Source organism: Trypanosoma melophagium, assembly GCF_022059095.1.
Source record: "Trypanosoma melophagium isolate St. Kilda chromosome Unknown ctg30segment0, whole genome shotgun sequence".
Classification (NCBI taxonomy): Eukaryota; Euglenozoa; class Kinetoplastea; order Trypanosomatida; family Trypanosomatidae; genus Trypanosoma; species Trypanosoma melophagium.
The window spans coordinates 56,003-80,787 of NW_027125163.1; the positions used below are offsets into that span (position 1 = coordinate 56,003).

The 24,785-nt window shown below is 43.6% G+C and overlaps 7 protein-coding genes across 7 annotated transcripts; all 7 read right to left on the reverse strand.

Moving 5' to 3' along the window:
• Positions 1-1,029: 1,029 nt before the first annotated feature.
• On the reverse strand, positions 1,030-8,085 carry LSM04_005232 (uncharacterized protein; the record flags this gene model as incomplete). The annotated part of the gene is made up of 2 exons (XM_067333626.1): positions 1,030-6,120; positions 6,166-8,085. 2 exons carry the CDS (start codon positions 8,083-8,085, stop codon positions 1,030-1,032), a joined length of 7,011 nt encoding a protein of 2,336 aa, XP_067189481.1.
• A 1-nt stretch (position 8,086) lies between these two features.
• LSM04_003827 (uncharacterized protein) lies at positions 8,087-9,319 on the reverse strand (the record flags this gene model as incomplete). Its single annotated transcript, XM_067333628.1, has 1 exon — positions 8,087-9,319. One exon carries the CDS (start codon positions 9,317-9,319, stop codon positions 8,087-8,089), a length of 1,233 nt encoding a protein of 410 aa, XP_067189447.1.
• A 1-nt stretch (position 9,320) lies between these two features.
• LSM04_006311 (uncharacterized protein) lies at positions 9,321-12,461 on the reverse strand (the record flags this gene model as incomplete). The annotated part of the gene is made up of 1 exon (XM_067333629.1): positions 9,321-12,461. One exon carries the CDS (start codon positions 12,459-12,461, stop codon positions 9,321-9,323), a length of 3,141 nt encoding a protein of 1,046 aa, XP_067189501.1.
• Positions 12,462-12,955: 494 nt separating this feature from the next.
• LSM04_009570 (Tyrosyl-DNA phosphodiesterase I) lies at positions 12,956-14,596 on the reverse strand (the record flags this gene model as incomplete). Its single annotated transcript, XM_067333630.1, has 1 exon — positions 12,956-14,596. The coding sequence occupies one exon, from the start codon at positions 14,594-14,596 to the stop codon at positions 12,956-12,958; it is 1,641 nt and encodes a 546-aa protein (XP_067189551.1).
• A 288-nt stretch (positions 14,597-14,884) lies between these two features.
• Positions 14,885-15,550, reverse strand: LSM04_007265 (Small GTPase; the record flags this gene model as incomplete). Its single annotated transcript, XM_067333631.1, has 1 exon — positions 14,885-15,550. One exon carries the CDS (start codon positions 15,548-15,550, stop codon positions 14,885-14,887), a length of 666 nt encoding a protein of 221 aa, XP_067189512.1.
• A 2,247-nt stretch (positions 15,551-17,797) lies between these two features.
• LSM04_003710 (ABC transporter-like) lies at positions 17,798-21,466 on the reverse strand (the record flags this gene model as incomplete). Its single annotated transcript, XM_067333632.1, has 1 exon — positions 17,798-21,466. The coding sequence occupies one exon, from the start codon at positions 21,464-21,466 to the stop codon at positions 17,798-17,800; it is 3,669 nt and encodes a 1,222-aa protein (XP_067189439.1).
• Positions 21,467-22,349: 883 nt separating this feature from the next.
• Positions 22,350-23,960, reverse strand: LSM04_004302 (uncharacterized protein; the record flags this gene model as incomplete). Its single annotated transcript, XM_067333633.1, has 1 exon — positions 22,350-23,960. One exon carries the CDS (start codon positions 23,958-23,960, stop codon positions 22,350-22,352), a length of 1,611 nt encoding a protein of 536 aa, XP_067189457.1.
• Positions 23,961-24,785: the final 825 nt, after the last annotated feature.

Sequence of the window (24,785 nt, forward strand, 5' to 3'; positions counted from 1 at the left end):
ATACTTCTTTAGTGAGTGGCACGTTGCAAGAGATCACCACACAAAAAAAAAAAAAAACACACACACACAGTATATATATATATATATATATATATATATATATATATATATATATGTATATAACTTATCTCCACAATTTTTCAGTCACCTCCACGCTTACTCACTCACTCCCTCTCCCGAAGAGGAATAACAACAGAATCAGAGACCGACAACACACACTGAAACAGGAAAAGGGAAAAAAGACAGAAACCATTGAGTATGCTTAGTAGTAGACCATCTTGGTGGGGTGAACAAAAACGTGTACAGGAAGAGAAAAAAGACGACTCAAGCATAGAGGTCCAAGGGGAAAGATCATATTCAGTTAAAAAAAACCCACAGGTACACACACACACACACACACGGAAACGAAAGGTATTGAAACTTCGGAGGGAAACGGGGTTCAAAATGAGTCCAATACAGGAATAAAAGAAGTAAAAAAGCCAAACAAAATATCAACAAAGATGTATATATAGATAGATAAATAAATATTGTAGAATAGAAGGGGAAGTACATAATAATGTAGTGGGTGGGAGAAAATAGCAGCTGATGAATCTCAGAACCAGCTCCTTTAGGAACAGATGGAAATAACAACCGCTAATATGAACCCCCACACCTAATACTGAAGGAAAAAGAGCAGCACAAAGGAATAAAACTCCAATTATGAATTCACAGACTATACATATGAAGAGATATACACACCATAAGAGATAGAGTACCATATATGACCTCTTTGGTGTGCAAAGTTTAGTCGATCCACGGCTATCAAGCATTAGCAAGAGTACAGTACAACTATATATAACTCCAGCGCCGCACCTATTGATGCGGGGATTCACAATCACATTCAAACACGCATAAAGAAAAATAAAAAGAGAAAAGGGACAAAAGGAAAAGAGGAAAAAAAGGAAAAAAAGAAGAAATACTTCGTCTTCAAGTATTAAATTCCAAAACAATCCACACCGATCAATTTTGCCTGGCGGTACATAGTAGTCATTATGAACTGTTCTGTTCTTTTTTCCTATGACGTCGTAACAGCATTGCGTTGCCAACTCCACGAAGATCTACCATGTGTTGTTGTCTTGGAGCCATTGGTTGTGCCCGGGGAAATTGAAAATCGGTTTTAGGTGGCCATTCCTGTGTACGTGGAGTGAATCGCAGCGGCGGAGGCTCCACCAGGCTTTCTTCTGGTCCTTCGTGTCCCGCTGAGGGCATGTGCACAAGTGCAGAGACTGTGTTGCTGGGGACTTCTGAATTTCTTAGGGGATTCCTCAGTGGCGAAACACGGTAGGGCAGTTGAAAGGGCCTGGCATGCTGCGCCGGCTTGGGGTCCCCACCACGAGCCCGCATATAGTTCAGATAGCTACAGGTTGGTTGCAGATAGTGATGTTGCGTACCATGTGAGGACTCTCCCCCGGACTGGAAAAGATGATGTGGGCAGCAATGGGGCTGTTGCTGTTGCTGATGTTGTTGTTGTCGTTGTTGTCGGTAATACCCTTGGGAAACCCTACGCGAGGACGTCCGTAGTGGTGGAAGCTTATGCATGACGGGGGCTTTGGCGTTCCTGTAGACACCCCACACGCGGGCAAATGGTGTGTCTGCGAGTATTCGATCAATATCAACCTCTGCAAGTGCTGCCGGGTGGTCGAGGAGGACGTCGAAGACGAGCTGCCTGCCTCCTGCCACCGTATCGTGGCCTGCGACCCGCACCGCCGTGCTGGGGAGGGAGAGGGCCTCCGCAACGTCCATCGCGAAGGCCGCCCGCAGCGCCTCCCCCCGCCCCCGCGTCGGCCAGTCTACCCCCTCGAACCCTACGCGGTGGAATGTCGTCATCATCGCCCCAGCGCCTGCCCCGCCCACCCCGCCGGTCGGCGTGTCGTAGAGCCTCCACATGGACGTGAACGGCGCCCCGTGCAGCAGTCGGCAGACATCGCTCTGCGCCAGCCGCCCAGGGTGCTCTATCCACGCCGTCACCACCACATCGCCAGAGTCGGAACAGGTCACGTTCTCAATGGATTTGGGAATCACATCGGCACGAACTGCGGCATCAGCGAGGAAGCACTCGTTCAAACGGTGACGGTTTTCATCCACAATACGCTTCCACCCAGCACCAACAAAACCAACACGATAAAGTTTGTAGACATTCATTGGCTCCGCAGAAACAGCTGTGCCAACCTCATTCCCAGCGGCTTTCAGAGAATCTATATCCAATTTCTTAACCGCAGCACGCACTTCCTCAACCATCTCTGAGGTGTGTAATACAGGAAGCTGCTCCTCAGAGGCAACAATTCTGGGCAACATAATCTCCGACGCACGTAGTGGAACCACTACAACAGAAGCAGCACGCACTTCCTCAACCATCTCTGAGGTGTGTAATACAGGAAGCTGCTCCTCAGAGGCAACAAGTCTGGGCAACATAATCTCCGACGCACGTAGTGGAACCACTACAACAGAAGCAGCACGCACTTCCTCAACCATCTCTGAGGTGTGTAATACAGGAAGCTGCTCCTCAGAGGCAACAAGTCTGGGCAACATAATCTCCGACGCACGTAGTGGAACCACTACAACAGAAGCAGCACGCACTTCCTCAACCATCTCTGAGGTGTGTAATACAGGAAGCTGCTCCTCAGAGGCAACAAGTCTGGGCAACATAATCTCCGACGCACGTAGTGGAACCACTACAACAGAAGCAGCACGCACTTCCTCAACCATCTCTGAGGTGTGTAATACAGGAAGCTGCTCCTCAGAGGCAACAATTCTGGGCAACATAATCTCCGACGCACGTAGTGGAACCACTACAACAGAAGCAGCACGCACTTCCTCAACCATCTCTGAGGTGTGTAATACAGGAAGCTGCTCCTCAGAGGCAACAAGTCTGGGCAACATAATCTCCGACGCACGTAGTGGAACCACTACAACAGAAGCAGCACGCACTTCCTCAACCATCTCTGAGGTGTGTAATACAGGAAGCTGCTCCTCAGAGGCAACAAGTCTGGGCAACATAATCTCCGACGCACGTAGTGGAACCACTACAACAGAAGCAGCACGCACTTCCTCAACCATCTCTGAGGTGTGTAATACAGGAAGCTGCTCCTCAGAGGCAACAATTCTGGGCAACATAATCTCCGACGCACGTAGTGGAACCACTACAACAGAAGCAGCACGCACTTCCTCAACCATCTCTGAGGTGTGTAATACAGGAAGCTGCTCCTTCGAAGAAAAACACACAGACAATTCCTTTTCTACTTTCCTTGGAGACACAGCAGCAGTTGCAGGACACTCGGCCTCACCTTCCTCCATGGTACACAACACAGGAAGCTCATCCTTCGAAGAAAAACACACAGACAATTCCTTTTCTACTTTCCTTGGAGACACGGCAGCAGTTGCAGGAGATACACCCACTTGTTTTTGGAACCCAACCAGATAGTAACAATCATTAGAATTTACTGCCAACTCCTCCGCGTGTGCGAGAAAAGAGGGAACCTTTTCAACAGGCAACGCCTCTTCGTGTGCAACCAGAGTAGGCACCATTTCAACAGGCACAGGCAACGCCTCTTGTGACGCCCTCAGCGGGACAGCCTTCCCATCCGTACGATCCATGGACAGGTATTCTTCGTACAGCTTCCATGTCTCCTTGAACTCGCAGGCAGCCAGGGACTTATTCACATCGCGCTTTCGAAGCGACGACGCATGACGAAGACCAAATTCAACCGACAAACTACCCAGAATATAATCAGCATCCACAACGGAGCCTCTAGGAATCCCGACAGCATCACACACATCCGCGTCAAATGCCCGATCAAGCTCTGCACGTCTGTGCTCCAACACCAGCCCCCAGACATCGCCATCGAAGCGTACACGGTGACGTGTGACCATGAGATCAGTATCATTTTGAACTGGTACAGGCAACGCCTCTTCGTGTGCAACCAGAGTAGGCACCATTTCAACAGGCACAGGCAACGCCTCTTGTGACGCCCTCAGCGGGACAGCCTTCCCATCCGTACGATCCATGGACAGATATTCTTTGTACAGCTTCCATGTCTCCTTGAACTCGCAGGCAGCCAGGGACTTATTCACATCGCGCTTTCGAAGCGACGACGCATGACGAAGACCAAATTCAACCGACAAACTACCCAGAATATAATCAGCATCCACAACGGAGCCTCTAGGAATCCCGACAGCATCACACACATCCGCGTCAAATGCCCGATCAAGCTCTGCACGTCTGTGCTCCAACACCAGCCCCCAGACATCGCCATCGAAGTGTACACGGTGACGTGTTACCATGAGATCAGTATCATTTTGAACTGGTACAGGCAACGCCTCTTCGTGTGCAACCAGAGTAGGCACCATTTCAACAGGCACAGGCAACGCCTCTTGTGACGCCCTCAGCGGGACAGCCTTCCCATCCGTACGATCCATGGACAGATATTCTTTGTACAGCTTCCATGTCTCCTTGAACTCGCAGGCAGCCAGGGACTTATTCACATCGCGCTTTCGAAGCGACGACGCATGACGAAGACCAAATTCAACCGACAAACTACCCAGAATATAATCAGCATCCACAACGGAGCCTCTAGGAATCCCGACAGCATCACACACATCCGCGTCAAATGCCCGATCAAGCTCTGCACGTCTGTGCTCCAACACCAGCCCCCAGACATCGCCATCGAAGTGTACACGGTGACGTGTTACCATGAGATCAGTATCATTTTGAACTGGTACAGGCAACGCCTCTTCGTGTGCAACCAGAGTAGGCACCATTTCAACAGGCACAGGCAACGCCTCTTGTGACGCCCTCAGCGGGACAGCCTTCCCATCCGTACGATCCATGGACAGATATTCTTTGTACAGCTTCCATGTCTCCTTGAACTCGCAGGCAGCCAGGGACTTATTCACATCGCGCTTTCGAAGCGACGACGCATGACGAAGACCAAATTCAACCGACAAACTACCCAGAATATAATCAGCATCCACAACGGAGCCTCTAGGAATCCCGACAGCATCACACACATCCGCGTCAAATGCCCGATCAAGCTCTGCACGTCTGTGCTCCAACACCAGCCCCCAGACATCGCCATCGAAGTGTACACGGTGACGTGTTACCATGAGATCAGTATCATTTTGAACTGGTACAGGCAACGCCTCTTCGTGTGCAACCAGAGTAGGCACCATTTCAACAGGCACAGGCAACGCCTCTTGTGACGCCCTCAGCGGGACAGCCTTCCCATCCGTACGATCCATGGACAGATATTCTTTGTACAGCTTCCATGTCTCCTTGAACTCGCAGGCAGCCAGGGACTTATTCACATCGCGCTTTCGAAGCGACGACGCATGACGAAGACCAAATTCAACCGACAAACTACCCAGAATATAATCAGCATCCACAACGGAGCCTCTAGGAATCCCGACAGCATCACACACATCCGCGTCAAATGCCCGATCAAGCTCTGCACGTCTGTGCTCCAACACCAGCCCCCAGACATCGCCATCGAAGTGTACACGGTGACGTGTTACCATGAGATCAGTATCATTTTGAACTGGTACAGGCAACGCCTCTTCGTGTGCAACCAGAGTAGGCACCATTTCAACAGGCACAGGCAACGCCTCTTGTGACGCCCTCAGCGGGACAGCCTTCCCATCCGTACGATCCATGGACAGATATTCTTTGTACAGCTTCCATGTCTCCTTGAACTCGCAGGCAGCCAGGGACTTATTCACATCGCGCTTTCGAAGCGACGACGCATGACGAAGACCAAATTCAACCGACAAACTACCCAGAATATAATCAGCATCCACAACGGAGCCTCTAGGAATCCCGACAGCATCACACACATCCGCGTCAAATGCCCGATCAAGCTCTGCACGTCTGTGCTCCAACACCAGCCCCCAGACATCGCCATCGAAGTGTACACGGTGACGTGTTACCATGAGATCAGTATCATTTTGAACTGGTACAGGCAACGCCTCTTCGTGTGCAACCAGAGTAGGCACCATTTCAACAGGCACAGGCAACGCCTCTTGTGACGCCCTCAGCGGGACAGCCTTCCCATCCGTACGATCCATGGACAGATATTCTTTGTACAGCTTCCATGTCTCCTTGAACTCGCAGGCAGCCAGGGACTTATTCACATCGCGCTTTCGAAGCGACGACGCATGACGAAGACCAAATTCAACCGACAAACTACCCAGAATATAATCAGCATCCACAACGGAGCCTCTAGGAATCCCGACAGCATCACACACATCCGCGTCAAATGCCCGATCAAGCTCTGCACGTCTGTGCTCCAACACCAGCCCCCAGACATCGCCATCGAAGCGTACACGGTGACGTGTTACCATGAGATCAGTATCATTTTGAACTGGTACAGGCAACGCCTCTTCGTGTGCAACCAGAGTAGGCACCATTTCAACAGGCACAGGCAACGCCTCTTGTGACGCCCTCAGCGGGACAGCCTTCCCATCCGTACGATCCATGGACAGGTATTCTTTGTACAGCTTCCATGTCTCCTTGAACTCGCAGGCAGCCAGGGACTTATTCACATCGCGCTTTCGAAGCGACGACGCATGACGAAGACCAAATTCAACCGACAAACTACCCAGAATATAATCAGCATCCACAACGGAGCCTCTAGGAATCCCGACAGCATCACACACATCCGCGTCAAATGCCCGATCAAGCTCTGCACGTCTGTGCTCCAACACCAGCCCCCAGACATCGCCATCGAAGCGTACACGGTGACGTGTTACCATGAGATCAGTATCATTTTGAACTGGTACAGGCAACGCCTCTTCGTGTGCAACCAGAGTAGGCACCATTTCAACAGGCACAGGCAACGCCTCTTGTGACGCCCTCAGCGGGACAGCCTTCCCATCCGTACGATCCATGGACAGATATTCTTTGTACAGCTTCCATGTCTCCTTGAACTCGCAGGCAGCCAGGGACTTATTCACATCGCGCTTTCGAAGCGACGACGCATGACGAAGACCAAATTCAACCGACAAACTACCCAGAATATAATCAGCATCCACAACGGAGCCTCTAGGAATCCCGACAGCATCACACACATCCGCGTCAAATGCCCGATCAAGCTCTGCACGTCTGTGCTCCAACACCAGCCCCCAGACATCGCCATCGAAGTGTACACGGTGACGTGTTACCATGAGATCAGTATCATTTTGAACTGGTACAGGCAACGCCTCTTCGTGTGCAACCAGAGTAGGCACCATTTCAACAGGCACAGGCAACGCCTCTTGTGACGCCCTCAGCGGGACAGCCTTCCCATCCGTACGATCCATGGACAGATATTCTTTGTACAGCTTCCATGTCTCCTTGAACTCGCAGGCAGCCAGGGACTTATTCACATCGCGCTTTCGAAGCGACGACGCATGACGAAGACCAAATTCAACCGACAAACTACCCAGAATATAATCAGCATCCACAACGGAGCCTCTAGGAATCCCGACAGCATCACACACATCCGCGTCAAATGCCCGATCAAGCTCTGCACGTCTGTGCTCCAACACCAGCCCCCAGACATCGCCATCGAAGTGTACACGGTGACGTGTTACCATGAGATCAGTATCATTTTGAACTGGTACAGGCAACGCCTCTTCGTGTGCAACCAGAGTAGGCACCATTTCAACAGGCACAGGCAACGCCTCTTGTGACGCCCTCAGCGGGACAGCCTTCCCATCCGTACGATCCATGGACAGGTATTCTTCGTACAGCTTCCATGTCTCCTTGAACTCGCAGGCAGCCAGGGACTTATTCACATCGCGCTTTCGAAGCGACGACGCATGACGAAGACCAAATTCAACCGACAAACCACCCAGAATATAATCAGCATCCACAACGGAGCCTCTAGGAATCCCGACAGCATCACACACATCCGCGTCAAATGCCCGATCAAGCTCTGCACGTCTGTGCTCCAACACCAGCCCCCAGACATCGCCATCGAAGTGTACACGGTGACGTGTTACCATGAGATCAGTATCATTTTGAACTGGTACAGGCAACGCCTCTTCGTGTGCAACCAGAGTAGGCACCATTTCAACAGGCACAGGCAACGCCTCTTGTGACGCCCTCAGCGGGACAGCCTTCCCATCCGTACGATCCATGGACAGATATTCTTCGTACAGCTTCCATGTCTCCTTGAACTCGCAGGCAGCCAGGGGACTTATTCACATCGCGCTTTCGAAGCGACGACGCATGACGAAGACCAAATTCAACCGACAAACTACCCAGAATATAATCAGCATCCACAACGGAGCCTCTAGGAATCCCGACAGCATCACACACATCCGCGTCAAATGCCCGATCAAGCTCTGCACGTCTGTGCTCCAACACCAGCCCCCAGACATCGCCATCGAAGTGTACACGGTGACGTGTTACCATGAGATCAGTATCATTTTGAACTGGTACAGGCAACGCCTCTTCGTGTGCAACCAGAGTAGGCACCATTTCAACAGGCACAGGCAACGCCTCTTGTGACGCCCTCAGCGGGACAGCCTTCCCATCCGTACGATCCATGGACAGATATTCTTTGTACAGCTTCCATGTCTCCTTGAACTCGCAGGCAGCCAGGGACTTATTCACATCGCGCTTTCGAAGCGACGACGCATGACGAAGACCAAATTCAACCGACAAACTACCCAGAATATAATCAGCATCCACAACGGAGCCTCTAGGAATCCCGACAGCATCACACACATCCGCGTCAAATGCCCGATCAAGCTCTGCACGTCTGTGCTCCAACACCAGCCCCCAGACATCGCCATCGAAGCGTACACGGTGACGTGTTACCATGAGATCAGTATCATTTTGAACTGGTACAGGCAACGCCTCTTCGTGTGCAACCAGAGTAGGCACCATTTCAACAGGCACAGGCAACGCCTCTTGTGACGCCCTCAGCGGGACAGCCTTCCCATCCGTACGATCCATGGACAGGTATTCTTCGTACAGCTTCCATGTCTCCTTGAACTCGCAGGCAGCCAGGGACTTATTCACATCGCGCTTTCGAAGCGACGACGCATGACGAAGACCAAATTCAACCGACAAACTACCCAGAATATAATCAGCATCCACAACGGAGCCTCTAGGAATCCCGACAGCATCACACACATCCGCGTCAAATGCCCGATCAAGCTCTGCACGTCTGTGCTCCAACACCAGCCCCCAGACATCGCCATCGAAGCGTACACGGTGACGTGTTACCATGAGATCAGTATCATTTTGAACTGGTACAGGCAACGCCTCTTCGTGTGCAACCAGAGTAGGCACCATTTCAACAGGCACAGGCAACGGACGCCTCTTGTGACGCCCTCAGCGGGACAGCCTTCCCATCCGTACGATCCATGGACAGATATTCTTTGTACAGCTTCCATGTCTCCTTGAACTCGCAGGCAGCCAGGGACTTATTCACATCGCGCTTTCGAAGCGACGACGCATGACGAAGACCAAATTCAACCGACAAACTACCCAGAATATAATCAGCATCCACAACGGAGCCTCTAGGAATTCCGACAGCATCACACACATCCGCGTCAAATGCCCGATCAAGCTCTGCACGTCTGTGCTCCAACACCAGCCCCCAGACATCGCCATCGAAGTGTACACGGTGACGTGTTACCATGAGATCAGTATCATTTTGAACTGGTACAGGCAACGCCTCTTCGTGTGCAACCAGAGTAGGCACCATTTCAACAGGCACAGGCAACGCCTCTTGTGACGCCCTCAGCGGGACAGCCTTCCCATCCGTACGATCCATGGACAGATATTCTTCGTACAGCTTCCATGTCTCCTTGAACTCGCAGGCAGCCAGGGACTTATTCACATCGCGCTTTCGAAGCGACGACGCATGACGAAGACCAAATTCAACCGACAAACTACCCAGAATATAATCAGCATCCACAACGGAGCCTCTAGGAATCCCGACAGCATCACACACATCCGCGTCAAATGCCCGATCAAGCTCTGCACGTCTGTGCTCCAACACCAGCCCCCAGACATCGCCATCGAAGTGTACACGGTGACGTGTTACCATGAGATCAGTATCATTTTGAACTGGTACAGGCAACGCCTCTTCGTGTGCAACCAGAGTAGGCACCATTTCAACAGGCACAGGCAACGCCTCTTGTGACGCCCTCAGCGGGACAGCCTTCCCATCCGTACGATCCATGGACAGATATTCTTTGTACAGCTTCCATGTCTCCTTGAACTCGCAGGCAGCCAGGGACTTATTCACATCGCGCTTTCGAAGCGACGACGCATGACGAAGACCAAATTCAACCGACAAACTACCCAGAATATAATCAGCATCCACAACGGAGCCTCTAGGAATCCCGACAGCATCACACACATCCGCGTCAAATGCCCGATCAAGCTCTGCACGTCTGTGCTCCAACACCAGCCCCCAGACATCGCCATCGAAGTGTACACGGTGACGTGTTACCATGAGATCAGTATCATTTTGAACTGGTACAGGCAACGCCTCTTCGTGTGCAACCAGAGTAGGCACCATTTCAACAGGCACAGGCAACGCCTCTTGTGACGCCCTCAGCGGGACAGCCTTCCCATCCGTACGATCCATGGACAGATATTCTTTGTACAGCTTCCATGTCTCCTTGAACTCGCAGGCAGCCAGGGACTTATTCACATCGCGCTTTCGAAGCGACGACGCATGACGAAGACCAAATTCAACCGACAAACTACCCAGAATATAATCAGCATCCACAACGGAGCCTCTAGGAATCCCGACAGCATCACACACATCCGCGTCAAATGCCCGATCAAGCTCTGCACGTCTGTGCTCCAACACCAGCCCCCAGACATCGCCATCGAAGCGTACACGGTGACGTGTTACCATGAGATCAGTATCATTTTGAACTGGTACAGGCAACGCCTCTTCGTGTGCAACCAGAGTAGGCACCATTTCAACAGGCACAGGCAACGCCTCTTGTGACGCCCTCAGCGGGACAGCCTTCCCATCCGTACGATCCATGGACAGGTATTCTTTGTACAGCTTCCATGTCTCCTTGAACTCGCAGGCAGCCAGGGACTTATTCACATCGCGCTTTCGAAGCGACGACGCATGACGAAGACCAAATTCAACCGACAAACTACCCAGAATATAATCAGCATCCACAACGGAGCCTCTAGGAATCCCGACAGCATCACACACATCCGCGTCAAATGCCCGATCAAGCTCTGCACGTCTGTGCTCCAACACCAGCCCCCAGACATCGCCATCGAAGCGCACACGGTGACGTGTTACAACGTGGTCTGATTCCGATGGTGTTTGCAAATCGTTGTTCAAGAGTGGTATGGATTCTAATGGGTTTCCCTTGGGTGATTTGTGTTCGTTAGTGATTGTAGGAGTTATGCTTGTATCCACGCTTTTTTCGTCTGCGGATGTTGCGGAGTATGTTTCCTTTGATTTGGTTGTTACTGGTATATTTTGTGATGTATCGTACTTTTTGTAATCCTCCAGAATTGAGCTTTTATTTTGCCCTTCGCTCTTACTTGATGTGTCATTTTTCTCGTAAATACTCCATATGCTTGGGTATCCGTGCACAGAAAGTATGTGATCGATTGTGTTTTTTGTGGCTGGTCTGGTGTGTGTTATTGTACATTTAACGAAAAGTGTTTGGTCGTCACAGTAAAGTTGACACTGTGGTTTGTCGGTGGTGTTTGTAACCTCACATATTTCAAATGCCAGGGCCTTTAAAAGCTGATCTTTCTGAGTTTCGAGAATAGTACACCATTGCACTCCATGAAATTGAATTTCATGACTTGTCGAAAGTTGTAATGATTTTAACGATGTCATACTCTCTCCAGGGAGAGGACTTTTACTTGTGTTATTGATAGGCGTTACACATTTTGCTTCCTCTTTAATATTTTCACATTCTCCCGGCTCATCTGTTGTGTTCCGTGAATACTGCCCTTCCTCCAATGTTGGTGATTTATATGAGTCGGTTTTCTTTTTTACTTTCGAAACGTTTGTACTTTTCCATTTTTCTTCAAATAAAAGCAACCAAACATCCTTGAAATCGTGGGCGAGAATTTTTTCATTAACGTCTTTTCCCGAGATATCTGAAGAATGATGGACGGAAAACACTGCATCAAGGGAATCTATCGAAGAAATCGAGTCTAATACTTTTACCTGCGAAAAATCTGAGATCTTTGAAATGGTGCTACGAATTGTTTCATGGAGTTTGTCGCGATTTTCCTCTAAAACACACTCCCACTCATCTCCCTTGAAACCCAATTTGTGGTAGGTTGTAACTAAACCATCTGCAGAAGATGGATGGAGATCGTCGCCTCTATTATCACCTTGTGGTACCTCTTCACAGGCACTTGGCTTCAAGAGTGGATACTTTTCGTTGTTGAATATGAGCATTGATTGATTATCGAGCGCCACATCCATCTCATTCTCCTTGTTGCTCGGTCCCAGATCGTCGTATCCCTTATTTTTTTCGCTTTCCGAAACAGCCATTTCTCCCTAAGATTCGTTCTTATTTTTTGAAAAAAACTACAACACGGAAACTTTATCCCTCTGTGATTAGTTTATCTTCACTTCAAATGCCTCAAAGTTTTTTTCCCCCTTTGTACCACGCTGTGTATTTTTCCCTTCCTTTTGTGGAAGAAGAAGGAAATTATATTCCTAAAAGAAGGAAAAAAAGGGGGAAAAATAAAATAATAATAGCCAAATACAATCATTCTCCCATATTAAAATGTACTCCCTCTTGAAAAAAAGGTAAATAAAAACCAAAAAAAAAAATCATAATCATGACCATAATAAATAACAATCATTCATAATCATAATTATTGTGATTATGATTATAATTATTATTATTATTTATTTTACAGAGTGATAAATTTTATGAGAAAATCCATATGGTTTATACGACCTTATTATTATTACGCCAAACGTTGTTTGTTTCCCTTTTCCCTCTTTACCTTTTTTTCAACATTTGAATCCTCAACAATTGCATGTTCGATGGAATTATCTCTTGTCAAGGCTCCATGGAAGTCTTTTCCTAAGGCATCCTTACCAAAATGAGGAATATCGATAACCCAAGGCCTGTCTTTACTCGTAAGTGGAAATTTATTTTCATTACCCTCATATTTCTGTAACCGAAGAGTACTCGCATACGGCTCAGGAGCAAGAGGATTATAAGGCAAAAAAAGGACAGGTTCATCTTGAATTCCTTTTTTTTCACTTTTTACAATACTTACCTCAATCAGCCCATCACCTTTCACAGAAGAAGGAAGGGGTATCGGTCGAGATGGAGTTACACTAAAAAATCCGTCTGATATCGGTATAAAAGATTCACTATCATAGAAAACCCCTATTTCATAAGAACGTATAGCCAGCTGAGTTTCATTTTTCTGCCATTCTCCCCAAGCTGCACGAGAAAGATTGGCACTAGTCAAAATTGCCCATTTAAGTGCATTTTTCTTTTCAGTTAAGCGCATATAGGTTTTTATATGTGGTACAGATTGTTCCCGCATAACCTTTCTCTCACTCATGTCCTTTACACTAAATCCCCAACGGTACAGACGTTTATTGATATAAGGGTGGCAACAAGCCAGTCGCAAGGGTAGTGAAAGACCTCCAAGCCAACCCTCTAAACTATCCCGTACCTCAGACTCTGTTGGATATACGACTTGAACTATGGGACGAAACTGTTCTGATATACCTTTATTTTTCATATCACTTAACATCGCATTTTCCATTTTAAGCAGGAAAGCATCCGTTAGTTTACCCTGAGAACTAAATTGCCAGGTTAATACAGATGTTTCTAAATTATCATTTGATCCCATGTACAAAGAACCCAACAAATTCTCAATCCTTCCCATTCCAAATAAATACGCATCAGAACCGCGATGATAACCTGGAACAGATGATATGAGTTCAACGCAAGCGTTACTAAAATCAAATTCATTAAGCAATGTATGAGGAATACCGTTTTCATCACCCAAAGAAGAGAAAACACCATAATTATTAAGGTATCGATGTAATTCATTTTTGAACCGATCTCCTCGATTTCCCCGGGTATTTAAAGGTATATAATTTTCCTCATTAACTTTCCCTATATTAGATCGTTTAGGAAAATCTTGCACGTAAATTCCTTGGGTTTTTTGAGTCCAATCATTCTCTATGAAATTTGCAGTAAATACAGCTACTCGTATACCATTTTTATTCACACAAATAGCAAGCTTACTGTGGTGTACACCAAATGGAAGAGGCAACTTTGGTTCTATAAACCTGATTTTACTCCTATCTATAGCAGCCAAAACAGATGATGATACAAATTGTTGTGCAAATCCTCTCTCACCCGAAACTAAAAAAATTTTTTTCTTTGTGTGCAACAGTGATGGGGCCACGCGAAAGAGCCATTCCATGTCAAATATAAAATTCGCCAACAAAACGTAGTTCCAAACCTCATTCTGGTCATTCACGTCAGTATATAACAAATCCCCCAATGTCAATGCAGAAGGAGAGTCCATCGAAAGTGCATCTATTTTATTAACCCAAAAAGGGCACAACAACTTCATCCTGGCACGAACAAATACCAATACAGAAAAAAAATTTAGCCACTCTATCACTCTATTAAGTAACAAAAAAAAAAAAAACGGTCTAACAATAACAATGGTTTCCTTAAAATAAAATAAAAACATGGACACACAAGAAAAGAAAAATTTTGTATCGCCGTGTTTAACGAAAACCAGAGATAATGAACAATATGAGAAATAAAAATCAAAGATAATTCCACAGAAAACTCTGGTAGCAAAAGAAAAAGTACACCAATCATATCACAAATAATAAATGGCAAATATCCCCTATCAACAGCTGCAATGACGTTCAACAGGAGAATCGCAATCATCTGATGTTTCACTCAAATTTATTTTGACGCCCCGAGATCTGGGAGGAAGCACTCCAAGGCGCACAGGCATTTTACTTGTTATCCCATCAGAAACTAATCTCGAACTTTCTTCTGCTATTCGATTATCCTTATCAATTCTTTCAACTACATTTACTGCCACTGCTTCAAATGGTTCAGCAACATTAATCCCCAATTTTGCGCTGACAATAAAATGTCTTGCACTTTGCTGACGAGCCCAATCTTCCGCTTCCTTCACTGGAACTCGACGCTCACGCTCCAGATCAATTTTATTACCAACAATGACAACCGATATATTTTGGCTACCTACTACTTCTTGAAGTTCTTTTAACCAGATTTTAACTTTTAAAAAACTTTCATAATCAGTTATGTCGTAAAGTAATAACGCACCGTGAGCATCACGATAGTAGATGGGACCTAGAGCATGATAACGCTCTTGCCCGGCAGTATCCCAAATAGAAAGCATTGCTACAGTACCATTAGAAAGGCTAATTTTTAATTTGGCGTACATTGATGCTTTAGTTGTAGAGGTACATTCATCATCGAAAGAATTAGTGACGAAACGTTGAAGTAGAGATGTTTTGCCCACCCGACCTTCACCCAGCATTACTATTTTCATTTTCATTACCCTGTCACTCATCGGAAACGAAAAAGAAAAAGAGAGTATGGGAAAATAATGCTTCAATCTCTCCTTTTTAATCTTTCTCCTATAATTGCAAATTTTTTTAAAGAATAAAAAAAAAAACAAAGAAATTTAATTGTTACCATAAAAAATTTAAAGGATCAATTTTTCTGAAAAAAATCAAGTAAAAAAAATAGTATATTCAACGCTCACACAAGTAGCGGGTGACATCAAATTTTTTTATTTTTTGCTTTGGAATTGATAATGAAGATGCTAATGCCTGTAGCGAATCATAAATAAATGATAGCTCAAACCAAACGTGGAAAAACAAAGAGTAAAAACTATGAGACGCAATAAAAATCCTTATGGGGAATAAATAAATAATTAATCAATTACATATACAAGATCCATCAGATTAATATAACGAACAAACGAAAAAAAAACCCAAGTCACGAAAATTGAATAAGAAAATAATTCATTTTTAATTTATCCATTCATTAAATGGGGAAAAAAAATCACACCACTCAGAAGAGAAGAGAGGGGGGATAAAAAAAAAATCTGAGAACCTTTAAAAGAAAAAAAATCCAATCTGCCGTCATACTTTTCTGTTTTCAGTAAATTCACTATAGAGCTCCAGTGTTAAAATATTCCACATTCCTAGAAACATAAGTCACGAAACTAACACACCCAAATCACTAAGAGGACAACGGAACTTGTCTCAAGGAGAAATATATATATATATATATATATATATATATATATATATAAGAAAGAAACCCTCGAAAAGTTCTATATGAAGGGTTAAAATATCCCCATTGTTTCTCTTTTGTGCATGCACATGAGATGGGAAATCCCACCAAAGTAACAGTTTAATTGAATGAACCAACTTTCTTCAATAATCCAAGAAAAATTATTGAGGTAGTACGAACGCATTTTTTTCACAAACTGCGGGGAAATACCATAGAACAGCTTACAAGAAAGGTAATATGAAGAGCACCACCCACCACAACGAATGCAGTCCCACTGAGAAAACAAAAAAAAAAAAAGAAAAAAAAAAGAAAAAAAAAGAACGGCAGCCCCGACCCCAATTTTAGCCGAAAGGGGGCGCCAGAACCCCGCCCCCACAAAAGAGGAGAAAACGCTGGGAAACAAGGGCCGCCCCGTTCCGAAGGACCCCGTGCGGTTTCAGGGGCGCGAAAAATAGAGAAAAAAAGGAGCGGGTGTGGCGCGCTTGCGCGTCCTCCCCTGCTTTTTTCAAGGCGGAGGGGGGGCGCTCGGAATAATTGTTTTGATTCCCGAAAAAAAAAATTCATCCCCTTCCGGCTTTTCAAAAGTATTTTCGCATAGCGGGGGCGGAAAAAAAGACCCCCTGCGTAAATGAGAAAAACCTGACCCCTGCCTTCCCCCAAATAAATAAAAGAAAGCAAAAATTGATATTTTTCTCCCACTTACCGAAGTCTGGAAGAAAAAAAATGGCAAAAAAACAGCGGTGGGGCATCAAAGGCTTACCATTTTTTGGAAAATCGTTTTGTTATTTCCCGAAAAGGAGGCGTTGAAAATGCCTTTTTATTTTTCCCCTTTTGCAACAAAGCGAGGGGGTTAAAGGGTCAGAGGTTGCCCTTTAAAATCTCCCACCTTTTGAGGCGAAAGTCTTCTCAGATTATTTTTTTTTAAGCGAGAGAAAATAAATAATTCCACTGCTTAAACATTTATAAAACATAAAGAGCAAAAAATAAGAAAATAATTAATTAATAAAAACAAACGCTCCAATCCGGACGATGTGGAACTCCGTCGGAACGTTTTCAAATCCATAGTTTCCATTCCTGGACCGAAGTCCATATCAGGAATTACTCTGATAAGAACAGTTTAAAAACTTGATCTTAGCTAAATAGCCGAGAAGATATGAAACCAAAAATATAAAAGCTATAAAATATTTTTAAAATATTATAATAAAAAAAATATATAATTATTATTATACATATTTAAATTGACCGGATCCCTCCCCAAATGCCCAAGTGGATCAATACGTCCTGTTTTTTCTATATGGGATTTTCTTTAGAAAACACCAGGTTCGGGACCATATAGGGAGAGTTTTTTTTCCATTTTCCTCCAATAGCCTGTAAAAAAAAAAAAAAAAAAAAAAAAAAAAAAAAAAAAAAAAAGGAAAACGGCCCCGCACACTGCTTTTTTTTTTTCTGCGTTTGGTGTGCGGGGCGCCTTCGGCCCCCTCGCCTATGTTGGGCCAGGGTCGGAGGCAAAACCCCCCCTTCCCCCAAGTCCCGAAAGGGGGCCCTCGTACGCCGACCGCCCTCCCTCCAGAACGACGACCCGGCCGGCCAGCCGAAGGGTGGATAAGCGATGGGAAATTACAATGGCGGTTGCCCCTTCCCGGGCCCCCAGGAACTCGGAGAGAGCCTCCTCCACGCAACCCTCGTTGTACCCATCCAGGTGGGAGGTCGGTTCGTCCAGTAAAAGCAAACCCGAACCGCCACAGCCACCCGCGAGCGCACGCGCTAGCGCCAAACGTTGCCTTTCTCCAGCGCTTAATCTCCCGGCGAGCGCGTCGTAAGACAAAGGGTGGGCCACAATGAAACTTTCGCACCGGCAAACCTTTGCTAAACTCATCGCCATCTCTCGTTTAGAATCGTCCGATGCGAAAAGGAAAATGTTTTCAAAAAAAGTCATATTTTCAAATATACAAGCGTTTTGCTCAAGCATAGCAAAAGTTTTTCGAAGATAAATTGTGGAAAAACAAGACAACGGTATCCCATCAAGACGAATAACATTTGCAGAATTTTCTTCATTGGGCAATGGTAAAGAATGTTCTAAGTAACAATAACGAAAAATCTTTACTAATGCTTCACAATTCATCCACATCATAGAATTGGAGATTTCATCTAATTTTACCGTCGCCACAGGATCAAACATACGCTTTAATAAACGCATTATTGTGCTTTTTCCAGATCCTGTTTGTCCAACTAATGCTGTTATTTCTCCAGCTCGAAAATCGGCTGTAAAATCAGATAAAGTTAACAATAATGAACCATCTTTAACACTATGATGAAGTTGAGGATACACAAAACAAATTTGATAGAAATCAATACTCTTAGTAAGAGAAAAACCTCCAATAATGCGTCCAATTTCATCAAATTTAATATCTCCAATCTCCTTAATTACTCTTTGCCAAACCATACGTCGATCTACCAAAGAAGATGCGTATTGATCCAGTGAAGCATCATGAATGGTAGTTGGTAAATAACGGGTTAGTTCTTGTACTAAACGAAAGGGGGGTCCAAAGCTATAATCCTCATAGTCTTTTAGTACAACCCGGTAACCAATTGCATTTTGCCAAAGCAAAATATTATTCCAATTGTTAATATCAACATTAGTGTTCAAAATTCTACCACCAAATAAACGAAAATTAATCAAATATGATATTAAAGGTAATTTTTCACGGTAAGTAAGAAGAGCATAAAATAAAATTTTTTCCATAAACTCCATTAATTGAATAAATATTTGTGAAAATCCATTATGAAATGGACTTGAAACATAATCAACTAGAGAGTCCTTAATGTTACGAAATCCACTTTGCCAAAGTACCATTGCAGCTTTATAAGCAAAAATAGTTTCCAAACCCAATTGACGAAGAATAAACCGAGGTTTTTTATCAAACACACCTTCAAAAGAAAGTGACTGTGGAATATAACTCATTGCTTTAGGATGCCGTAATAAATCAATTTCTTCTTGATGTAAGTTCCAAGATAAAGATTTATCTACAACATTTTCAGGAAACCCCATCATTTTTTTAAATACAAACTCTTTTACATAAGTTGCATCCTCCTTTAGACTTCCTATAATAGAATTCCTATCTTTTTGTTGTAAAAAAGATTTTTCTGATCTATTATATATCAAGGAATAATAATTATAGTAATCGAATTTGATAACGCTATTAAATAATTTTTCAATAGATTGAATTTTTTTTATTTTTCTTGGAATAGTATTATCTTTAGATTCAGATTCTATTGGCCACTCTAAAAAAAAGCACCCTCCACAAACAATAAGAGCAAGAAAAGGTCGTAAGTTCATTTTTATTTTTTCCTCTTCTACTTCATCCTCTTCCGCTAATATGTCCATCAGAAGTCGTAACCCATAGCGCATTTCTACTGGTACTGGTTTTTCCTCGAATTGTGTCATTTCATAGTTTAATTCTCTTTTAACAGTTATTCCTAAACAGCAATTAATCATTTGCGCAATATCATGATAATCTAGTAGCGCAGTAATGAAAGCAAATAATGCAACATCAATTTCTTTCCTACATGTGCTGAAAAGCAAGACAAGAATATACCCCATGTGCTTTCTTTCTTTATAATCATAGTGGTCAAGAATCTGAGATGCCACATTACTAGCGAATGAGAATGATTGTTCTATCAAATTACCACCTCCACAAAGACCTTCTTCTACACACCGCTGTAAAAAAGCTTCATCACTTGTTGCAACTTTTACAGTTAATTCATGAACTAACTCATCACGCAACATAACATAAATTTTATCTTTAATAGAAGCATCTAATGAGGTTATCAAGGCTTTAAAAACAGCTGCAAAAACTCCTCGAATAGTATGTAATGAGAAGTTTGCTAATATTTTCTCACGTCCTACTCTATCATTAGTTGATAAAAGAGCAGAAAAAACCATCCATTCTGAAAAAAAATCATGTTGTACTGCTATCAAATTTATCCCTATACGTAAAGCATGACTTAAAGAACGCAAACGAAGTAGCAAAGATAATTTACGTGAAGAAGAAGTATCACGATACAAAACCTCACGACCAGCTATATTCTTCATATTATTGGAAATAAACCGAGAAGGGTATTTCTCCCTTACTTCTTCTATATCAGGTCCTTCTCCAGTTACTAAAACAATATTATCAATTAATTTTTCATAATAAAATCGTTGACATGATTCTTTACGTATTTCAAGTTGCCTCTTGGCGAGTCTTACACCATGTGTAAAGAAAAGATGATCAATCTCTTCCCATAATTTTTGCCACGATTTAGGGAACCTCCACTTTACAATAGATTTTACTATTTGAAGAGTTCGTCGCGTACGAATTTCGTGAGGAAGATTTAACATGATATTTATCCCACTAGTCATATTCGGCAATACACTCACAAGTTTTTTAATCCACGTTTCCTCCGCCTTACAAGTAATAATGGACTCAACTGGGAAATAACTTAGAGGAAGACATAGAAATCGTCCTGCTTCTACATTTGAGAGAGGAACAATCCAGAAAGGACGTCGTCCTACAAGCCATAAAGGGATATGAGGTTTAGGAAGATAAACATCAGGTTGATGTTTACAAGTTCCATACACAGCCCTTCGCCAAGCTGCCGCATAGTATCGAGCCTCTGCCATAAGAGAGAGGCGTCGAAATGCAACATACTTTATAATATAACCCAATCGCTCTACTAATAGCAAATCTTCTGCTAATGAGACACACAAATAGCGACCCATACACCAATAACTCAACCAACAATTGAGATCCACAGCAGGTGCAAACGCCATTGAGCGAACAGTACCATAAAATGGTGAAACGTGATTTCTTCCCTTTTCTCCATTTTCTATAGCAGAGTTGAAAAGAGATTCATATGTCTCTCCTGTCAACTCAGGAGACAATCTTTTCTCAGCAGTAAGGAGGTCCTCTACTTCTCGTAAACAAGATTCTTCCCATTCCTCAACAACCTGACGTATAGAAGCCAATAACACCACCCTGGAGTGGAGATATCTCTGACGACTCCAACGATTCATCGTCCAACGTATAGCCGTTGCGAACCCCAAGGAAAATATCACACTACAAAAAAGGGCATTTGGGTAATTTATCCTTTCCCACCAATATCCTACCATTACTATATATATATATTTATATTTATATAATCTCCTTTACTACCCACCTCTTGAAAGCTTTCGCTATATCTCTTATTTCTTTTCCTAGTTCAAAATGACAACTCGTACAAACAAGAAAGCAGTAACAACAACAAAAAGAAAAAACGATTAAAATGAAAGAAAACGGCATAGGAGGAAAAAAAAAATATACATATATCAAAATAAAAATAATTCCATAAACATTTAAACGCATTGCTCAGTTTCTTATTTCATTTTCATCAATATTGAAAGTCATATAATTTCACTACAATAACTTCCCGGGTGAGATCCCAACTGTCCTCCCGTTTCCAATAAAACACAACAGCAAGACCAACAACTACTTGTCATGTAAAAAAAGAAAAAAAAGGTGGTAAACGTTTTCTCTCTTTCCTTTGATCTGCCTCTTACATAAGATATGGAGTAATGAGGACGGATGGGCTTCCCAAAACTTAAGCTCTTCAACGAAACGTTTAAAAAAGAGAAAGAAAAAGAAAAATATAATACTATGTCATTTTAACTAGACAGAGGCACAAGGCCAGATAATTCCTTTCGCGACCTCTCAGAAAGCAAATTACGGGGAACAGACACTAAACGGAACAAGAGGCTTAAACACACACACACACAACACGGATATGCATTTGCACACAAATACACAGAAAAAAAAAAAACAGGAAAAGACATGAGTTTTCTTTGAGAGGAGTTGTGATTTTAGGAAAACAAAGGAAGAAAATGAAGAAGCTAAAATAACTTTAACAACAATCTATTTACGTTCCCTGATAAAAGTGTGCATGTCCATCATTTCCAAAGTACTCAGTTTTCCCCTATTTGTCCACCTCCCCCCTTACAATAATTACCTTTAATAAGTTTAGAGAAGTCGCTTCGGATAGTGACGCAAATGTGGAAGTTTTGTAACTTGAGATGAGGAAGCGGGTGGGGAAACAGAGGTCATCTGCATCTCAATATGGGGCTTCGTGGAATTCCCGTCTGTTTTAGTGCATTCTGGAGAACCACAAAGTGAGACTAGAGGTCCCACTTGTTTATGGGGGAAGAAGCCTTGCGTCCCTTCAGAGGGCCGATAAGATGAAGAAAAATCCCTAGAGAACTCTTTTGGGGCATTTCCATAATATGTAGCATCATATTCCTTTCCACGAGAGTGTACAGGTGAAGGAAGAAATGTTAAACGCAGAGGGGCCTCCAAGAACTTACCCTTTTCTGCATCCACCACTACTTCGGAACCTTGCCCTATCATACTAGGTAACGGTGAACAACATCTAGTCTTCATCCGACTGGTTAAGTCATGTAATGGTTTAAGCTTTCTCTCTGACTTTATGTTTGATCGACTCCTAATAATGGAGATTAATTTATCTCTAACCATTGGCTTTTCTCTGCAATTGGACTGCGACTTTGTCTCCAGATAGTCCACACCAGTGGGAGCACCAGAACAAGAATCTACACCTATAAAATTAACACGGTTTGATACCGTGGGGGTAGTAGATTGTCCACGAGAATTATGATTGCTCCAGTCTTCTGTGTTTCCACCCATAACCAGCACACTTTCAACTGAATCTATGCGTGGAAAATCACTATCTGCAATCCCTGAACACCTTCTAACAGGTACAACACAGAGTTCATCCTCAATTCCATCTTTTATTTTTTTCTCTGGCATCTGATCATTTTCATACATGTTAAGTTTATCAGCTATTATTATATTACTCTTTTCATTAAGAAAGGTACATTTGGCATTACAATTTTCAATGACATTATTATTCTTATTGGCATCTGTTCTAGGAAGTTCCTCACTGACAGGGGATTTCTTCTCATCACTGGTGCATTGATTATGCAAGGGAAGAGGAGTTTCCACATTAGCTTCAGTATATCTGAAGTTTGATATTTCATTATCACAGCACCTTTCATATAACGGCAAACCATTTTTTACTCTTTCACGTCGTTTCCTCCCTTCCATCACTTTTTCGCAAAACTTTTGCAGACGTTCGTCACTAACTGGAACAAAGTCATCATTACTTTTTTCACTTTCGTCATCTATATTGGGGATATCAGTACCCAAAAGTTTTGCACGAAGATTACTTGGTAACGGTTCCCTTACAATGGCATCACTACATTGATTTCTTTTTAATGGGCGTCGAATTGGGCGAGGGATAGCAATATTTTCTGAAGTTGTTACCTCTGGGGCAATATCAGCCTCAAAATCTCGCCGAAATGATTTTATGCGTCTCCTCCCTCTTTTTAATGAATGACTAAGAGAGCAACTTTCAACAAGTTTCGGTTGTGAACCGAAACTACTTTCTTTTGAGTTTCGTAGGGACTGACGAACTGAATTCCTTGGCAAAATTAATTTGTTCTTCTGTTCATCTTCAGGTATGGAAGCAGCGCACGGTGGGTCGATCTCTGCAGAGGACACCAGGTCAAAACTATCGCCTGCCACGATAACGCTACAGCTTTCATTCACACTCTCCATTTGTTTTTATTATTATTATTATTATTATTACTTTTCCAAACGGAAATACAGTATTTTACCTGTTCAAACGTTCGCGCGTCCTAACAGAGAAGGGATATTACTTAGTTTTCCTTTATTGGTTTAAGACTTGGCACCACTCCACTAAAGAAGAGGGGAAATTAATCGTTCCTACGCGCTGAACTTGAAAGCAAGAGATATAAAGAAGAAATGGGATATAGAAAGAGAAGCAAAAAAAAAGAGAGAAAAGACAACATTGATGCGCCTTGGCAGACATAAATAAAGAAGGTCCTGAACCTCATGTATTGAGAAGAGAAAAGAGAAAAAAAATATGAACAGTTAGGCGAATGCACGCCATCCAAGATCTCGATTTACAAAAAATAAACACAAACAAATCGAAGAGTATCTGGCAGATGAAACGAAAAAAGGTAATAAAAACAAAACTCACAACGTAGAAAGGCTATGAATTCAGTGTAAATATTACACGCCAATAACGGACCCCTCCAACCCTCTTCACATACACATATATGTACGTGGGACACGCACCCCCTGGCTTTTATTATTATTATTATTATTATTATTATTATTATTATTATTATTATTATTATCATCATTACTATTATTATTATCATTATCATTATTACCTCATTTACTTTGGAAATGAACTATGATGGAGGGAAAGACAAGAGGAGGGAGACGAGGAGGTTAGGCAAAGAGAAAAGAGGGTTTCACCATTCTGTCGGAACTCCCTCGTGATGGTTTCACGCTTAGACCGTGTGAGTACAAACTACTACACCGATCATAGTAGAATGGGAAAGATAAAAACAA